Genomic DNA, 19,851 nt, shown 5'->3' with positions numbered 1-19,851 from the left:
AGGTATATTTGGCCACTTCTACTATTGTTAGGTCAGCATTAGTTGCACTATGAACTAGGTAGGTAGGTAGATACATAATATACGTAATTTTACGAATTCCATCGGTGCAAAATTAACTGATTTATGTATTTATTTACGCTTATACTAAAAAGAACGCGCCGCCTACTACCTACCTAGTAGGTAGGTAGGTATTAGGTAGGTACCTAAGAATGTCCCGGCCTAGGTACCCAGGTCCTAGGTAGGTACCTATCCGGGATGTAACATGCATGGATAGTGGGGGTTATGGTTATCCACTCTTACCCGTACCCCGCATGTTACGTTATCACGTCTTCCGGGGCAAGGCCACCAATCGTTCGTTAACACCCCGGTCCCCGGCACCGCGACCTAAACGGGGTAATTGCCACTGGAATCACGGTTGTACCAAGTAAGACATGCTGATATGCAGGACGGCAGACGCGCAAGACTGGTCGTTCCGGCCGTCCGGTCAGCAAGGTTTCATAACGCCCGCGTCCGATAGGAATGGCCGATTATGTCTCCAAATTGCCGATCAGATTGCGACTTTGAGGCTCGGTGTGAATATGTACCTCTATATGTCTGTATAGGACACCGATCAGCGGGTGATCTCTGACCTTTTACGAAATGTCTAGCATATAATGTCTCAAAATAACTATGATTAAGAGTCTGAGCAGCCTTTTAGTTGATCTCGCATGGTGATAGTCAATCCTTAACATCGAAAAACTACCTATGTAAGCACTAACCCAGGTACTATGTAGGTAAGTATTTACTACATATGTACTTCGTAAAGTACTCCGTACCTTCTTACACTTCATTTCACGTTATAGTGAGATTTACGTCTTACGCATATATCACTTCGTGATTTGTGGTGGAATGTGGAACTAAATCTTTGTTCTAAATAGATGAAAATTTAGAAATGGTTACGTACCTCCTAGACATTATGGAGTACGCAGACTCGGACCAAGTGATCGAAGTGTGAGGAACCCCTCATTTGTTACCCCTTTTACATTTCTCTACGTCTTCTAGTTGTCTAATCTATTTTCTATTACATACAGGCTAGGTGGAGCTGTCAGCACGAGGGTGATACGCCACCCCAACAGGTCATTCGCGTTCGAAGTCACCCTTGATTTAGAGAAAGGATCGGAGCACTTCTCAACCAAGCCGCCCCTTCACTTTCACGCAAATCAAGATGAATTCATACAAGCAACTGAGGGTAAGATAGGACTCGAGCTTGAGGGAACGGAGTACATTCTCCTTCCAGGACAAGATGAATATTGCATCGAGTCATGGGCAAATCATCGCTCGTATCCTCTTGAATTAGAGAGGCAAGAGGGGAGAACCGTAGTCAAGTTTCTACTGTCGGGCGCGAAGAGCCCAGAGGTTTACGAGCTCAACACATTGTTTTTCGAGAATTGGTATAAATATCAGGAACATGTGGTTCGAAAAGGAGGAAAAATCGACCTCATCCAGGCCTTGAGTGTAAGTCATTTTCTACCTTCCATATCTAGACCTAGTTCATAGAAGCTCACAAGCATAGACATTTGATGCCGGTGGAACATATGTTTCATTCCCGCGCTGGGTCCCCTTCGGGAGACAAGTATCGCAATTAATCGGCATTGTCGTTGGAAGATGGCTGGGTGGCTTACTCGGGTACCAGCCATTCTATCGCGAGTGGTCCACCGACTGGCAGTTGGCCTGTGATAAAATGGAATCATCAATATTCCAACGGCGATGGGCAGTTCGTTCCAAGCCTGATTAAGTACTGTTGAATTACAGGGCCTAAGCCCTGTATTCAGTACACTACTGTACTACGTGAAAACGGATTATTAGCTGTTTTTAGTACCTATTACTGAAAGCATATCACTAATAGCGATCAGCCACAGCCATAAATAGCTGACCAAATCCCCTATTACACCAGTTTGGTTCATTAAGCGATCTAATATACACTCTTTTGCCCCCTAGTATACGCTATATCTCAGTGACTTTATACATCTTAGCTACTGTTACAGGAACCCCTCTTAGCACTCAGCTTCCCTGTATTGCAGCTCATTATAGCGCTGTAACTGGCGTATATGATACCTAGTTACAGTGGTTGGTTTCAGTAGGTACCTAGATAGGCGCCCAAGAGAAATATCGGACCATCCTAAGTAGGTAGGTATCTAATGCATCGACAGATAGGCGTTATTCCATAGTGTCAGACATCGGTCTTCCTCCAGGTTAGTAGCTAGAGGTCCATGGGATCGGGATTCGGCCCGTTAAGTCCCCGTGAGGGTCCTGTTGGCCGCTAGTCCTAGAAGCAGGACAAATAAAATGCTTCACCTGTAGGTATGTATACCGTGTTCTCCATAGCGAGAGTGTTAGGAGCTCTTCGCGCAACAACGTCGTTGTTTCCTAGTCCTTTGGTTCCGCCTCGTGACACATAGAAATTAACTAGGTACCTACTTACCTAATGAGTACCGAGATTGCTGGATATGCAAGGAAAGGTCATATACAGCAAGTGGCATTGCCATTCTATTTCCAAAAAAGGCCTGATAATGGAATATAGTACTTTATAATGCCTCCAAGATGAAATATAGCTTACCTACCTAGGTACCAAAGAAAGATTGACAAGTTGGTACTTATCTTGGATAAGATCGGAGCTTGAGGTATCAGTATCAAGCGTTTAGGTAAGTACATACTGGCACTTCAATCCTGTAAGGCTAGTATGACGTCCTTTTCCTTACAGGGCCGTTAGTTGAGGCTAAGAGATCCCCACTCTCCTTTGGAGGCTTATTTTGAATTTAATTAATTATAGGTACCTAGTTAGGTAGGTAGGTAACACTTACTAAGCTTACCTACTTTACAACAATAGGCCCGGAAGCTATGTTACTACCAGACCACAATTAACAGCCACCGTTTCGTCTTTCGGATACGTGATACCATAGCTGACACATCTTGGATCCGGTACACAACTAAACCCGGTTTATGTTAGGTATGCTCATGTAAGCTATGATAAATGTGTAAAAATAAGCTGTTATATTAAGTACTAAGTGCACATATCCTTAATTTGTCACTAAAGAGAGGCTTGTGGCTCAGTTACGCCCAAGGATTCAGGTGGATGTCGTAAAAAAGGAGCATGAGGATGTGTGGATTCAGATATTTGGTATCGATGGCGGTGGTAATAAAACTCGTGCTGTTACGACGTTGTTGAAGTCATGTTGTCAGTGAAAGTATTCAAGTACGATTTCTGATCGAAGAATAACTCGATTTATAACCCAGTCTACTACCACGGTATATGTGCTTCTTTGACCCACTAGGCGGATCAGTACAAAAGCGGATACGTGAGGCAAAATGAATCAGTTAATCAGAACTTTTACACCTGGTTTCATTTCCCTTGTTTATATTCTCTCGTTGGCGACTATATCCACTGCTATCAAGCTCTCGAGCTCCAGTCAACACCTATGCCAACAATTGGAAACTCTCGAAAATTACACTATCACGTCAAACGAAGTCATATATGAGACTCTCAGAACCAAGAACTGGTAGGAAACTTCTCGGAACTGAAGATCTATCAATGAGACCCTCTCTGATCCCTACAGGGTTGAAACAGCGTGGGGAGAACCTGCGTGCATATTCAAGCCACGTCTAGTTAGCGAATTGCAGATAGCACTCCCGCTGATTGTTGATTCAAATGTGAGCTTTGCCATTCGCTCCGGCGGTCACTCTCCCCACCACGGCTTCGCAAATTCCGATGGTGGCGTTCTCATCGATATGGGTAATTTTGACCGCCTTGATCTTAATCAAGAGGACCAAGTTGCTAGTATTGGACCAGGACTCACTTGGGGTGATGTTTACACTTACCTTGAATCGTATCAATACGTAGTGGTGGGTGGAAGAGTGTTGGATGTTGGCGTGGGTGGTTTAACACTCGGAAGTAGGCTATTGTACCTTCCGATACCTACTCTCGCATCAATCCCTAACATGCTTCAAGGCGGCCTCTCTTGGCTCACAGACCTTTATGGTCTGGCTTGTGATAATGTCATCAATTTTAAGGCATGAAGACCCCACATTGAACTCTTACTACTAAATCTAATGGATTCTAGATGGTGCTCGCAAATGGATCACTTGTCCATGCTAGTAATGAAGAGAACACTGACTTATTCTGGGCACTAAAGGGCGGAGGGAATAATTTTGGTTTGTATCAGTCTTATTTAATGTCTGTCTAGTTCTTTGTAGGACAAGAGCTAATTGATGATAAACAGGCATCATTACTGAGCTATCACTCAGTGCCTACCCCCTCGGTAAGATCTGGGGAGGGATAAAGAAGTATGATATCAAGGATCTTCCCGTGGTAATGGACGCCTACTACGAATACCAGAGTGCAGCTAATAAAGATCCTCATGCTAATTTGATCATCCTCACGTCCGCCACAAATGCGAGTGTGGGTATTTGGGTATCGATGATCTATCTGAAGCCTCAGGAAAACCCCGCCGCGTTTTCGGCTTTCTATGGTATCAACACGATATCAGATAGCACAGCAATCAAAAAATTCACAGAATACATGGCTGAATATGCTATACCTAAGTTTGAGCGGTAAGTAGGTACCTAATCATTCGTGTAACCGTTCTGCTTCAATTTTCATTAATTGGTGTTATAGTCTCGATTGGCATGCCATAAGCTTCGTCAGATCCCAGTCACTTTATAAAGATATTGTTGATATCATTGTAAACTCCTCAGCCGTAGAAACCATGCAATCCTTGGCTGGTGGGTTCATGACAGCTACCATACAACCCATATCCCCCAGGGTCGCTCAACAAGGAAAGGCTCGAGGCGGAAACACATTAGGCCTTGTCGAGGTTGATCAGACTTGGCTGGCATTTACCGCCGCATGGCTGCAGCCGGATGATGATCAAACGGCACATGCTGCTGGCGATAGCATCATAGAGGAGGTCCTTGGCGTATCTGAAATCGACGACAATTATATTCCTTTCATCTTTATGAATGATGCAAGTTGGAGCCAGGATGTTATTGGAAGCTACGGGGAAGAGAATATTCGGAGGCTAAAACAGGTACAAGAACAGTATGACCCGGATAAAGTATTCCAACGCATGGTGCCCGGTGGTTTTAAATTACCCTAATATATCATGTATTAGCTCACTCATAAGATTTGAAGTTAGGTATTAGGTACAAGGTACTAGGTATTTATCATGAATGGGTTTTCAAACGAGATTCCTAATCTTCAATTTAGTTATATAGGTACTTACCGTAACGGCAAAGCGGATATTTTTATAATTATTCTTATATGATAATTATTTTTTTTACGAGAATATTTCTACTAATCTTAAGTACCTCCCTATACAAATTTAGTGGCAAGGTACATTGGGAAAATCGAATATGTTTAAAAATCATTTTAAATGTTATATAAAAATTAATGTTAAATATTATTAATATTAAGATAAATATTATTAAATAATTATATATTATATTATTAAAAATATAATTAATTAAAAAAATATATTAATATATAAAAAAATTATATATTAAAATTAATACGAAATTATTAAGCATTTAAAACTTAATGTAATTTTAACGTTTATTAAATAAATTATTATTAAATAAAATTATAAATTCTTTTTCGAAAAAAAAAAAAAAAAATTATAAACTTTAAAATTTTAAAAAATTATTATATTAATTTTAAAATATTATTTTAAACTTTTATATTAACTTTTATTATAAATAATTTTTTTTTTTTTAAAAAAAATTTATATTCGAAACTTATACGTACTACCGGATAAATATTATTTCATTATTAATTAATATTTTAATTTAAAAATTATTATAAGTTTTACTTAATAATTAAAAAATTAATTTCTTATAAATTTATAATTAACTTTTAAATTTTTTTTACGACTTTTTTTAATAAATATTATTATTTTTTATTATATTATTACTTAAAAAAATACCTTATTTTAATACTTTTATATACGTTTAATTTACGTATTATTAATAAATATCCCAACTTTTTAAATTATTAAAAAATTTAAAATTATTAATAATAACTTACGCTTTTATAAACGTATAAAATCGTTTTTTAAATAATTATAAAATAATTTTTAACCTTATATTTTTTTATTTTTTAAAAAATAATTTCCCGTTAAATTAATAAACGTTAAAAAACCATTTATTAAAACTTCTTTTAATATAAATATTTTTAATTTTATTCGAAAAAGCGTTTTAATTATTTATTAATTATAAAATTTCGAAATTATAATATATAATATTTTTAATATAAAAATTATTAAACTTCAAATTTCGAATTTTTTTATATAATTACGTGAAATTTATTAATAAATAATTAATACGTACCATACTATTTAAACTTTAACCTTTTTTATCGATACTTTCCACCGTTTAAATTAAAATAAAATATATTAATAATATAATATTACGCATACCGTTTATAATACGATTATATATTTAATATATATAAATATAATAATATTAAAAAATTAAATTACGTAATTTAAATAATAAATTTATAACGTTAATAATAAATTTTTATAATATATTTAAATTATTATTATTAAATATATTTAAAATAATTAAGTTCGTTAAAAAATTATTAATTAATTTATTTATATAATAAAATATTATAAATAAACTTTTCGTTTTTTATATATTAATTTTAAAAAATAAAAAACATTTTAATAAAAAATAATTTTTTAAATTATTATTAAAAATTTATAAATTAACAAGTTTTTAATTAAAAACTTTATTAATTTTTTTTATTTTAATAAAATTACCCGTAAATAATTTAAAAATTTACGAGTTTATATTTAAACCGTTATTAATAAATTTCGCATATAATTTATTTATAATAAAAACGTTAATATAAAATTTATATTTAATAATATTTAAAAACGTATAATTTTAATTTTATTATTACTTTTCACTTTTAAACTTTTAATTATTTAAAGTTTAATTTTTTTTAAAATATTATTTAAATATTTTAATTTTAAAACTTAAATAAAAACTACGTTTATTTTAAAAACCTTTTAATAAAATTAAATACGTTATTAATTAATTAACGTTCGCGTATAATTTAACTTCGTTTAAATAAAACTTTTTATAATTAAAATTAATAAAAAAAAATACTTTTTTTATTTCGTTATATATCCAAAATTTTAAAAAATTTAAACTTTAACCCGAATAATTCGAATAATAATAACTTTTAAAAATTTTAAACTTTTAAATATTTATCCGGTTTTTTAAAAAAATCGTCCCGTCCGTTTTTATTTTTTTATAATAATAATAAATTAAAAAATAATAATAATTATAACCAAAAAAATAAAAATTACTTTTTTCGAATTATTAAACGTATTATTAAAATATTAATTATAATTATAATTAATTTTATTTACTTTAATAAATTTATTATTTACGATAATAAAAATTTAACTAAATTTAAGTTATAATTTATAAAAATAAAAATATATTTAAAAATTTATATAATTAATTTTTTTAATTATTTTCATTATATTAATTAAATTAAATCGTTATTTATCGATAAAATTTAATTATAACATTAATAACGAATTAATTAAATTAAGTAATTAAAAATCGTGAATATTTAAAAAAATTATCACGAAATTTTTAAAAAACGTTTTAAAAACTTTTTTAAAAAATACCGTAACTTTAAAAAAATATATAAACTTAAATATTAAAAAAATATAATTTAATATATTACGAAATTAATAAATTTTAATAAAATAATTTAATAATTAAAAATTACGTTTTAAAATTATATCGCGAAAATTTTTTTTAATAAAATTATTAAATTAATATATTTTTATTAAAATATAATTTTAAAAATCGATAATAATTTTATTACCGTTATTTAAAAAGCTAATTAAATATACGAAAATATATTAATTAATCCGGGTTTTTTATTAATAAAAAACGGGCTTATTTTAATTTTAAAACTTTCGAAATTAAATTAATTTAACCGCGGAAAAAAAAACCACTTTAATTCGGGTTAAAACCGATTTTTAAAAAACCTCGATTAAAGTAAAAACGATGAAAAATTTAAATTTAATTTTAAAAATAAAAAATAACTTAATAATAAAAAAGCTTTTAAAAAAATTAAATAATTAAATATTAATTAACGTAAAAAAAATAAAAAAACTTATTAAAAATATAATAAAAATAATTATTAAACTTTTATTTACTTCGTTAAAAAAAATATTAATAATAAAAAATTATTATTAAACCCGGAGAAAACCTTTTCCGTTAAACGATTTCGAAATAATATAAAAAAAATTATACCGCCGCTTTAAAAAAAAGTTAAAATTAATGCGGTAATGGTAAAAACTTTTTACTTTAAAATTTTTAAATTTAATAATTTTAATAATAAATTAAATTTTTAAATAATTTTTATACCGTACTTTATAAAAATTTACGACCGAAATTAAATAATACCTTTTATATTAATATTATTAAACGCTTTTTCGATAATTTAAACGATTAAACATTTAAATAATTTTATAAAAAATTTAAATTAAAATAAAAACCCATCGTAATAATAATTTTATTTTATAATAACGAAAAATATTTTATCCGTGTTTTATTTAATACCGGAAACTCGGTTTTTATATTTTTTATATTTAAAGTTAAAATATAAAAATTACTTTTAATTAAATAATTAATTTTACGCTTTATAACGGTTTTTAATAATATTTTAATATAAAAAAACGAACGTTATTATTTTAAAACTTTAATTTTACGTTATTAAGAAAATTATTTTACTTATTTAAACTTCGAAATTAATATTTTAAATTTTAATTATAATATTTTCCTTTCGTAATAATAATTAAAAAAATATTAATTTTTATATTTTTTTAATTATTTTAAAAAAATTTAATTTATTTTCGATTATTACCGTTATAATTATATTAATTAAATTATATATAATTTAAATTACGTTATTAAATTAATTATTATAATTTTATAAAAAAATATTTAAGAAATATTATTTTTAATTTCGAAAAAATTTCATAACTTTATTTCGATTATAACTCGAAAAACCGGGTAATAATTTTTTAACCATTAATTATAAAACCACGTTATTAACTTTAAAAAAAACGTAATATTTTTTTAAAAATTTTTATACGTTATAAATAAAAAAAAATTTAATACGTTAAAACTTTAATTAAAAAAAATATTAAACTTAAATAAAATTTAAAAATTTATTTTTATTTATAATATTCTTTTAATATTTATAAATAAATTTAACTTAAAAAACCTTTTTTAATTTATAATTAATTATTAAAAATTTAACATTATTATTATATTTATTCGTTATTTTTTACTTTTTATTTTTAAATTATAAATACGGTTTTATATAATTAAATAATTTATTAAAATTAACTTTAAAATAAGTTTTAACTTAATTTATATTTAAAAAAATAATAAATAAAAAATAGTTTTTCGATATAAATATAACTTTTTTAAATATTTAATAATATTTTTTAATTTTATAAACTTTTTTATCATTTTTTAAATATATATAAATAATATTTTTCGTAATTTAATTAATATTAATTTCTTAATATATTTAAATAACTTTTTAATTTACGTTAATATACGTAAAAAATATAATGTTTTAATTAAGAAAATTTTTAAATAATTTATTACTTATAATTTTATAATTAACTTTTATAAATATTATTAAATCGTTTATAAAATTAAATTTTTTAGTTATATTATAAAAGTTTATAATATTTTCATATTTTAAAATAAAATTAAATATATTTAAAAATAAAAAGCTTTTTAAAACTTAAAAAAGTTATAATAATTTATTAAATTTACGAATTTTTATTAACGATTTATTAAATCGTTTTCGCATATAATTAAATTTATTATAAATATAAATAAAAAAAATAAAAAAAATTAAAAATAAATAAATAAAATGTAAAAAGTTTTTAAAAAGTTTAAAAAACGTTTCATTACCATTTTAATAATAATTCATTTTAATCTTAATAAAGTAACGTTCGTTAAAATTAATACGTTCGATTTCACTATCGGTATAATTTTATTATAAAAAAATAAAAATAATAAACTTCGTTTCGTCGTTTTTTATTTTCGTAAATTATTTTTAACGAAAATAAATTATAAAATTTACGATAAGGAATTATTCGCCATTATTAACGCGTTTTAACGTTAATATTAATATTTCGAAAATGTTAAATATTATATCGAAATATATTTTAATTATTAAAATTTATTTTATTTTATTATTATTAAAATTTTAAATAAACGATAAATTAAATAAACGTAAAAGTTATTTACTTTCGTATTTATTATTAATTACCGCTTTAAAAAATAAAACAATAAAATCGATATTTTTTCTTAATTATTATAATATTATTTTAAAAAAAAAAAAACTAAAAACTAATTAATTATTTCGATTTTATAAAAAAAATACTTTTCGCATTTTATTAACCTTTTATTTTTAACTTTCGTAACGGTTTTATATATATTTAAAAAGTTTTATAATTTTATTACTTTAAATTAAACCCCGAAATTCGTAAATAAAGTTAAATAAATAATTTTTAAAAACTTTAAATACTTTAATTTTTTCGTTTATTTTTCGAAAAATATAAAAATACGAAATAAATTACTTTATCGTAAATACCGTTTTTACGTTCCTACGTTTTTATAATAAAAAATTATTAATTTTAAACATAATATTAAAATTATAAAATATATAAAAATAAATAAAACCTTGAAATTAATTATATAAAACTTTTAATAGTTTAATATTAAAACCACGATAAAAAACTTCGTTAAAAATTATTATAAATATTAATAAAATAAAATTTTTAAATATATACTTTACGGTTTTTTATAATTTATAAAATTTCATTATAAATTTTAATATATTATTATAATAAATTTTATTACGAATTTTTTTTTATTAAATAAATATAACTTTATTTAAATTATTATTAATTTATTTATTAAAATAAGTCACTTTATTTTATTAAAAATAAACGAAAAAAAAATTAAAAATTTAATTAAAATTTTCGTTAAAAAATATTAAAAATTATATAAAGTTTTTTTCGATATTATTTTTAACCGAAACTTTAAATTTATAATTTATATTTAAAAAAAAATTTTTAAATTAATAAATATTAAATTACGTATAAATATTACGTTTTACTTTTAAATTAATAATTAAATTAAACGATTTAATTAAACTTTTAAAATTTACTTTTAAACATTTATTAATTACGAAATAATTAATTAAAAAAACTTTTTATTTATTACCGAATTCGTTTATAATAATATAACTTTTTTATTTATATATTTTACACTTTTTTATATTAATTATAATTATTATTTTACCGTTTATAACTTTTTTTTTAATATTTTTCGTAATTTATTTAATTAATTTTACGCATATTAAATAATATAAATATATTAAAAAACGTAATAACATTTTAAAAAAAGCCGGTAAAAAATAAAAGAATAAATTAATAAACGTTAAAAAAATACACCCGTTTATAAAAAATAATAATTAATAATGTTAAATACACGAAACATTAAAACTAAATAATTAATTAAAAAATTAAATAAAAAAATATTAAAACTTTTTATAATTTAAAAAGTAATTTTTTTTACCGTTATTAAATTAATTTTATTTAAAGGTTAAAAAATTTATAACTTATTTTATATTTCGTTCGTCGAATTTTACCGCGTTAATAATTAAATAACTTTTAATTTTAATTAAATTTTACGGGAAATAACTTCAATTAAAATAAAAAATTATTAAATAAATAAAATTATAAATTTTTTAAAAGTTCGAAAAAAAGTAAAATATTTAATTAAATAAAAAAATTAACCGGTTAAAAAACATTAAACTTAAAAACTTTACGAATATATATTTAATAAAAAAATTAAAATTATTATTTTATAATTTTATTAATAAAACTTCGGAAAACTTTAAAACTTTTAAGTTTCGATTATATAAAGTTACTTAAAAACGAACATTAAAAAAAAAAAGTTAATATTATACGAGGATTAATATTAAATATTATTAATATTAAAATAAATATTATTAAATAATTATATATTATATTATTAAAAATATAATTAATTAAAAAAATATATTAATATATAAAGAAATTATATATTAAAATTAATACGAAATTATTAAACGTTTAAAACTTAATATAATTTTAATATTTATTAAATAAATTATTATTAAATAAAATTATAAATTTTCCTTTAAAAAAAAAAAAAATTATAAACTTTAAAACCTTAAAAAATTATTATATTAATTTTAAAATATTATTCTAAACTTTTATATTAACCCTTATTACATTAAAAACATAAAATACATACGAATAATTTCACTTTTCTTAAAATATTTTAAAAATTATTTTTTTTTATTTAACCATTTTATTAATAATAATTATTACTTTAAATATTACTAAAATTATTCCTTAAATCGTAATTAAATTAATAAATAATAAAAAATCATTCTTTAAATCGTAATCAAATTTATTAATAACATTTATTCTTTCGAATATTATTAAAATCATTCCTTAAATCGTAATCGAATTCATTAATAACACTTATTTTTTCAAGTATCATTCCTTAAATTACAGTCGAATTAATTATGAATAATTATTCTACCCTTTCGTACTTTCCAAGGTTCGAATAACCTCACTTTCTTTTAAAGCTTTGATACCTAAGAATCATTCCTTGAACTTCAATCTATTCAATCTATTCAATCAGTTCAATCAGTTCAATTACCTACCTGCCTTAGTAAATACGTACTTGATCTATTCGATCTATTCGATCTATTCGATCTATTCGATCTATTCAGTCAATTCAGTCAGTCAATTCGATCAGTTTAATCAGTTTGATCAGTTCGATTTATTCGATTTATTCGATCTACCTAGAGCCTCGTACCTGACCTTCCTACCTTTATTTTGGCGATACCCTCATTACTTCTAATATCTGGCAGAATACCTACCGCCTTCGTTACCTTCCCTTCTATTTCATACCTCTTACCTATCTATTTACCTACCTTCCCTTGCCAATCTTTTTATTTCTTCATCTTTTCATCTTTTTATTTCTTCATCTTTCAATCATTCAACCTTACAAAATATTCAATCAAGCTATCGCGCCATACCAACCCAGGTACGTAAGTATTATATCAATCTTTCAATCTTTGAATCTACTATTGAATCAATCTTTCAACCTTTGAATCTACTAATCTAAGTAATAAATATACTAGAATATCAATCGCGCGATCGATAAATTTACTTAAGTAAGTAGGTACGTATTAATCTTGCAATCATTCAATCTACTAATCTACCTACCTAGCAATCAATCAAGCAAGCAATCTTTGAATCATTCAATCAAGGTATGTACGTTTCTATCTACGGATATATCTTCCAATCGACTGATCTAATATACTAATAATACACCTACCTAGATACCAATCTTCCAATCTTTCGATCTACTAAGGTACGTTTCAATCTATAAATCTATTGATCAAGCAGTCGACTAATGAAGCTATATACCAGTATTTAATCGAACTGAATAGTAGAATCGAACTGAATCGAAGAATCGAACCTATTACAGTTATAATAGTAATACAGGAGATCTTGTAATGCAACTTCTAAGTTGAATTACAAGGTTTAAATAATAGAATCATTCTATCAGTTATGAATCATTGCTTCCAATTAAATCATTCCTATGCATGTAACAATTAGAATCATTAGATCGACTGTAGAATCATTGTATCGATCGTAGAATCAATGTATTGAGTGTAGAATCATTTCTTCCAATTAAATCATTCCTATGCATGTAAGAGTTTGAAGCTATTTAGAATCATTCTCATAAGTGGGATGTTCCCACTACGGTACCTACCTATCTTCCACATGCTATAGGCAGGTAGGTAGGTAGGTACTTAAGTAGGTAGGTACCTAATGCATCTCTTAACACATGAACCACCAAGTTCAAGAAGATCTATTCTAGGACAAGATTTCTATCTATCACCTGATAAGCCTCCAAGATGGCATCTGACATTGTTTATCTAAAGAGCTTTGCCGCTTAGCTCCGCAATGGCTTCGGCGCGAGGTCTGAAAATCAAATTTGGACCATCGTGAGTTGCGCTATTGCAATCATAGAGTTGGTATTCACTAGCTCTGCCTCTTCCATCTGTGCTTCCTGGTGTCCCTTCGCCTAGTTTACCTAAATCCCCAGGTGCGCTCTCGAAATCGAAGTGCCAAAGCAACTTGGCTATGACGATACTGATCTCGCAATAAGCCATAGCCTTCCCTGCACATGAGCGAGAACCCACGAGAAAGGGTACAAATGCTTCCTGCATCCGGGCGCGTGCTGCCTCACTTTCCGGATTATCAGATGATGCTTGGGTTATCCAACGGTCAGGTATGAAGGAGTACGAATCTGGAAAATATTCCTCATTGTGGTGAAGCGCATAGAGGTTAACGCCGACCTGGGTTCCTGGCGGAATTACGTGCCCGTCGATGACCAATGGGCTGTCGTCGGTATCAACCTTATCCCGTTCTCGCCAGAGAGTGGCGAGTGAAGGAGGTGATATGCGCAATGTTTCATCAATACAGGCACGAAGGTATTGACAACCCATTAGCTGTGCATCACCTTTGATGTCATGACCCCTTTTGTATGTTCCTCTGATCTCTTCAGTCAACTTCTTGTAAAACTGAGGATGGCGTGCAAGGTAGAATAGGAGACCACAAATGGCCGTGGCTGGTGGAGTACCCCCTGCGCTTCAGTCAGTTGTCGAATCCGCCAGGCACGATACACCGGAGAGATAGGAGGAAGTGACAAATAACCTACCTGCGGTGACGAAAAACGCTGCCTCCGCCATGAACTCACCGTACTCAAAATAATCAGGCCCATAATCAAGATTTCCTTTAGCATACGAGTAAAAGTCTCTTTCGGCATCCTTGTCTTGTTCTGCACGAGCTAGCATCATTTTATAGACCAACCTTAAAAGCTTTCCCTTCTCGGGCTCGGTGAATGGCGTGATTAGTGCAGCAAAGTTGGCAAGGGCAGGAAATTGCATGAAAACATGAATGCGGCTCTTGATATCGGCAAATGCCCTTGGTATGAACCGGTATTCCTCCTTGGTCTGGAGGTTGAGATGGTACCCGAAGGCAAGAAGCCCGACAATATCAAGTCCTAACCACTGACAATGGTCGGTCACATTCACCACCGACCCTGATGATTCATATATCTTTCGGAGGAAGATATCAATCTGTGCTGACATTGTCGGCTCAAACAACCGCATCGCGCGTTGCGAGATGGGTTGGCTAATCAACTTTCGCCTTTGACGGTGTGCCTCGGCATCAATAGTACTAAACGTAGTCGGCTGGTTCTTATCGCGTGAATATAGGTAAAGGTAGGACTTAGTTATCCTAGGATTCTGATAAATGTCTTTAAAGTATTCCAATATTAGCTTTAATGGAGTTTGTTTGTGGAGAATTGTCTTTGGAACTTACCCTTAAAGGCATGCAATGAATTGAACAGAAGTTTGTCCGGGGCTAAACGCAATACAGGACCATAGCGTTGATGGAGTTGGTAAATAGCAAGGTGGTCGCTCCGCGTGAAGGCAAGGTAACCGCCATACGCATCAGAGATTCCTCCAAGAATTGGGCCTGGATATCGGCGTAATGGGTGAATCGCGAGTCGGTAGATGACAATAAGGAAACACTCGTCGACAAGTTAGATTTTCTTTTTCAGAAAAACACAAACTAACATCTAAAACTTACCCACACAGCAGCAAGACAGACTAAATATGTCACTCCTGAAGTAAAGACCTCAGCAGCGTTCATTCCGTAGAGATGGCGTGCCATTTTTCTCAACTAAGGTTGGCAAACGAGATAAGCAAATGAACTTCTCAACGTTGAAGGTGGTTTACTTGCTTGTGAATATTTGAGGTCTGGCAAATAAAACAAAGAGGATTATTAATCAACGGGAAGAAGCATCTACCGCTGTAGTTACCACTACTCAAATAAGTTGATCAAAGGGATGTAATTGAGATGTGCATCATCATCCCTCACATCATTCTATGTACACGCATAGAAAATATAACAAAAATAGCCATGAACCAACATTAGCTCTGGTAGAGTGAGCTTTTAATATATCAATGATGTAATTACTATTATTGAAGAGCCACGGGCGTTTATTTTCTCTCAGCCTGCTTCTAGCACAATCAATACCTAGGTACCTAGGTAGGTACTAGGTACTTACCTCGTAAAGGTATAGTACGTAGGAATTATCCAATGAATCAATATGAGTACCTGTGGGTAGGTAGGTATATTTCTACTTCATTAGTTTCCCATCAGAAAGAGGATGGAGAGGCTGAAACGAAGCTGCAGAGTAAATACCTAGTAAGTATTTGATACTTAAAGTAGGCTCAAAGATCGTCTTACTATATAAAGGTACAATTACTTATCCATGCGTGTATTGATCTGCGTACCGATTTTGTGCTACACACCAAATGATGCAGATCTACTATCGTATGCATGTCAGCCTGAAGTGCAAGGGCAGGGATTAATCCATTAGTTGAATTAGGAACTGTGAGTATAACATAAGGCAAACTAGATTAAATGAAACCTTTTCAAGACTGCGTACCTACCTAGGTACCTAGTAGGCCTTATTGGGGGGAAAATTAAAGTATTGGATCATAATCTCTGAAATTCCAATGTCTTCCAAGGTTAAGATCAACTTGGAAAGTTATGTACCCAACGAAGGATTTTGAAAGCGGAAGAAAATAGGTAACGATCGATTGATACTAATTCTGTATGCCACTTTTATGCCTATGACCACCGTACATTTTCCTCTTAACGCAATTAACTCAGCCAACCCTAGCCACCTTTTCCACCATTTCCGCAACGAGATATCTCAGACAAGGTAGGTGATTATTCAATGAATCCAAGTACATCATACCCAGGGGTGTTGTCGCTTGAAAGGCTGTTCATCCGACCTAAGAGAATTTGTGTCTACTGAGGTTACAAAATCTGTTGTCAAGAGAACACCAGTATCAGGTGACTTGGACAGGTCGCCCAACGCATTTGCTGAGCCTACCTCCTCAGAATGTATTCTTCCAATACTTTTTTGATGACGTCCACTGTAGCCCATATGCATATGTCCATAGGTTTCGGAGCTAGAGGGGATCTTTTCTGGCTGAGGCCAAGAAGTCTGGCCTGACTCATTTGACGGACGTTTCGATAGTGACGCGGTTGAGCGTAATTTAGTCCAGAAATATCTCGGAAGTTCTGCGATACGAGATCCTTTGAAAGCTTTCGGAATAGCAGGGACGCAGAAAACAGCGAAAGCAAAGGTCATTTCACCTAAGCCCCAAAGAATACTCTGGGATCCTATCCAGAGAAAATCCGTCATCTGTATGGATCGTACAGAAACATGCACACGGGCAGCGGCGCATGCACAAGCCCTGCAATCTCATTAACATAGGTTCTCATCACAAATTTTCAAGCAGGCATCGCTGGAAAATGAACTCACATCAATCCACTAGAGAAAATGATGGAGACGGCAACCTTTCGTTTGCGGGGCAGATTAAGTTTCCAGATGGTCCTCTGTGGAAATGCGAGAATTGTGAGATCAACCGCAAGGTTGAAAGCAGGGACGAATAAGTCTAGGCTTTTCCTTTCATGACAATATCCGGCAACCCATGGATAGAACATTTTCTTGTAAGGTATGCATGATAAATGTGTGAATATAGTAGCAGCGATATAGAGCGCGGCATTCCCCCAGATCAATGCATGACAAGTCCAAAAAAATGTGTTTCGGATAGGATACGGGGGAAATATACGAGACCACTCCAGAAGGATCGCAGCTTTCGAGAACCACATAGTAAGATTGTAGAATGTCATTTGAACTTGAGCAAGCTATTCGGAGTTAATAAGGACTTTAGAGGGGCACCAAAGCGTGTATAGCAAGTTGGCTTACCAATAACATTTCCACCATTTCACCCATATGAATATTCCATTGATGGACGTAAAATCCTTGTGATCTGATCATGACGAATATGATAGCGCATAGGACAACATAACAGACCTATATCCATCTTATCAGCATCATACACACCTAGTAGTATTGGAATCAAGTAGGTATATAGGCATGACCGACATAGCCAGCAACTCCAATATCTAGGTAGGTAGGTATTGAGCATTAGTGATACAGGTTTCGTAAATGGTGACTTAAGATAGAATACTTACAATCCTCAATCCTAACCTTCTTCAGGCAGAATAACCTAGAGTAAACACGTAATGAGAACAGAATAGTTGTTGCAGTTAAACAAAGGACAACGATCGTGATGGATTTGCCATTTTCGGCTCCCGGGTGTTCAAAATTTGGAGTGATGCCTTCGGGAGCTTCCAAGGCAGGTTGACTGTCGTATATCTTCACCTGCTCCTGGAAAGGAAGGGATAAGAATGCGGGATCGTCCATCTTCAGAATTGAAACAGTTACTTGTAATTGAACTTATCAGTATCAAAGGGCGTACGGACTACACTTGACGACATCGAATCATTGAAGTTCCAATGCTATTTATCTGGTCAAGAATTGGGTACCTAGGTACCTAACTTAGTTCTATGTTGCCTATCAGTTTTATTAGGTCCGAAGTCGTAATTTACCAGAATAAGTAATTGATATACAGAGACGGTAATATAACCCTGACATCGCTCATTACCTAAGAATAGGATCTAAAGGATAGCTGATGATTGGTTAGGTAACTAACTGACTAACAACTTTGGAAGTTATATGTTGATCGGAGGCTTTTGTGGCAAAAACATCCAAAATGCATCTCTTCCACACCGTCTCTACTGTGCTGTACTTGGCTCTATTTTACTTAGGTAGGTACCTACCTACCTAGGTACCTACGAAACTGCAAGGTGTTGTACTAGTACCAGTACTTGCAGATAGTCATGTCCATGGGTTAAGCTGCACGTTTTTATTCCTGTGTAACCAGTAATGCAGGCTCTAGGTACTAGGTTGGGTCCAAGATAATACTCATACTAACCGGCCTGGTACCTTATGTACCTATCTACCTACCTAGTAAGTACACGGGTAGTTGAGTCCTCGCAGAAAAAGCCTTTTATAGCGAGATCGTCTCTTATAAGGTTATACCAGGTAGGTATACTCCAATATGCAATGATATAAAAATAGTCGACGTTGCAATGTACCTACCATAGAAAACTGCCGGAACTCCCGTTACATTATCGGAGTCCCACATATCGCTTACCTACCTAGGTACAGCAGGTACATAGCATTAGTCTAATTGGATAAGAGCTACAGTAAGAGACTCTTACCTAATTCGAATATTAGTCGAGTGAAAGGGGCGGGCTGAACATTCAGATGACAAGCCATGCCTATCAATATGCTTTGAAAGTCCTCACGTTCGTTTCGTTCAGGGCTCAGTTCAACTCAACAAAATGCTAGGCTAGTTATACTCTAATATGTACCTGTAATTGTGTGAAGGTCCGTCTGATCTTACGTTCCGCCACGAAGACCTAACATGGCTTAATAACCAAACCAATCAGAAGCTATCGCAAGTTGACCTTGAAGGACTAATAATGCGGCTAGTGTGTGGCTAGTGTGGTTGAGCCCCCTTTTTGGAAATAGGGGTTATACATAATTACCTAACCTACCGCTCTACGATCGCTCAATGGAATCTCTCCGTAGAGTTAACTAGAGCCCTAGTTATACCTAATAAAATGGCATTTGTATAATGGGTATGTACTGGGTGGGTACCTAGGTAGGTTCCTGGTAGGTACT

General features: G+C 30.7%; 4 protein-coding genes across 4 annotated transcripts; 2 read left to right on the top strand and 2 right to left on the bottom strand.

Annotated features, from left to right (window-relative positions):
- Positions 1-723: 723 nt before the first annotated feature.
- Positions 724-1,826, top strand: GGS22DRAFT_128161 (uncharacterized protein). Its single transcript, XM_047958390.1, has 4 exons — positions 724-773; positions 918-990; positions 1,071-1,494; positions 1,553-1,826. Exons 2-4 carry the CDS (start codon positions 932-934, stop codon positions 1,772-1,774), a joined length of 705 nt encoding a protein of 234 aa, XP_047820220.1. The 5' UTR covers positions 724-773; positions 918-931; the 3' UTR covers positions 1,775-1,826.
- Positions 1,827-3,345: 1,519 nt separating this feature from the next.
- Positions 3,346-5,132, top strand: GGS22DRAFT_179263 (putative FAD-binding oxidoreductase; the record flags this gene model as incomplete). The annotated part of the gene is made up of 6 exons (XM_047963665.1): positions 3,346-3,536; positions 3,594-3,928; positions 3,986-4,032; positions 4,098-4,188; positions 4,257-4,587; positions 4,652-5,132. 6 exons carry the CDS (start codon positions 3,346-3,348, stop codon positions 5,130-5,132), a joined length of 1,476 nt encoding a protein of 491 aa, XP_047820219.1.
- Positions 5,133-14,104: 8,972 nt separating this feature from the next.
- GGS22DRAFT_179262 (cytochrome P450) lies at positions 14,105-15,908 on the bottom strand (the record flags this gene model as incomplete). The annotated part of the gene is made up of 4 exons (XM_047963664.1): positions 14,105-14,814; positions 14,890-15,489; positions 15,555-15,765; positions 15,825-15,908. 4 exons carry the CDS (start codon positions 15,906-15,908, stop codon positions 14,105-14,107), a joined length of 1,605 nt encoding a protein of 534 aa, XP_047820218.1.
- Positions 15,909-16,842: 934 nt separating this feature from the next.
- GGS22DRAFT_199669 (uncharacterized protein) lies at positions 16,843-18,525 on the bottom strand (the record flags this gene model as incomplete). Its single annotated transcript, XM_047966322.1, has 4 exons — positions 16,843-17,509; positions 17,578-17,963; positions 18,025-18,132; positions 18,310-18,525. 4 exons carry the CDS (start codon positions 18,523-18,525, stop codon positions 16,999-17,001), a joined length of 1,221 nt encoding a protein of 406 aa, XP_047820217.1. The 3' UTR covers positions 16,843-16,998.
- Positions 18,526-19,851: the final 1,326 nt, after the last annotated feature.

Source organism: Annulohypoxylon maeteangense (assembly GCF_022496945.1).
Source record: "Annulohypoxylon maeteangense strain CBS 123835 unplaced genomic scaffold GGS22scaffold_6, whole genome shotgun sequence".
Classification (NCBI taxonomy): domain Eukaryota; kingdom Fungi; phylum Ascomycota; class Sordariomycetes; order Xylariales; family Hypoxylaceae; genus Annulohypoxylon; species Annulohypoxylon maeteangense.
The sequence above is the reverse complement of the archived record's forward strand: the minus strand, read 5'-3'. Positions and strand labels throughout refer to the sequence as shown.

Coding starts and splice junctions, on each gene's coding strand:
- GGS22DRAFT_128161 (XM_047958390.1), top strand. CDS start 932: ATGGTTACGTACCTCCTAGACATTATGGAGTACGCAGACTCGGACCAA. Junction 991..1,070: donor TCGGACCAAGTGATCGAAGT/GTGAGGAACCCC, acceptor TATTACATACAG/GCTAGGTGGAGCTGTCAGCA. Junction 1,495..1,552: donor ACCTCATCCAGGCCTTGAGT/GTAAGTCATTTT, acceptor TCACAAGCATAG/ACATTTGATGCCGGTGGAAC.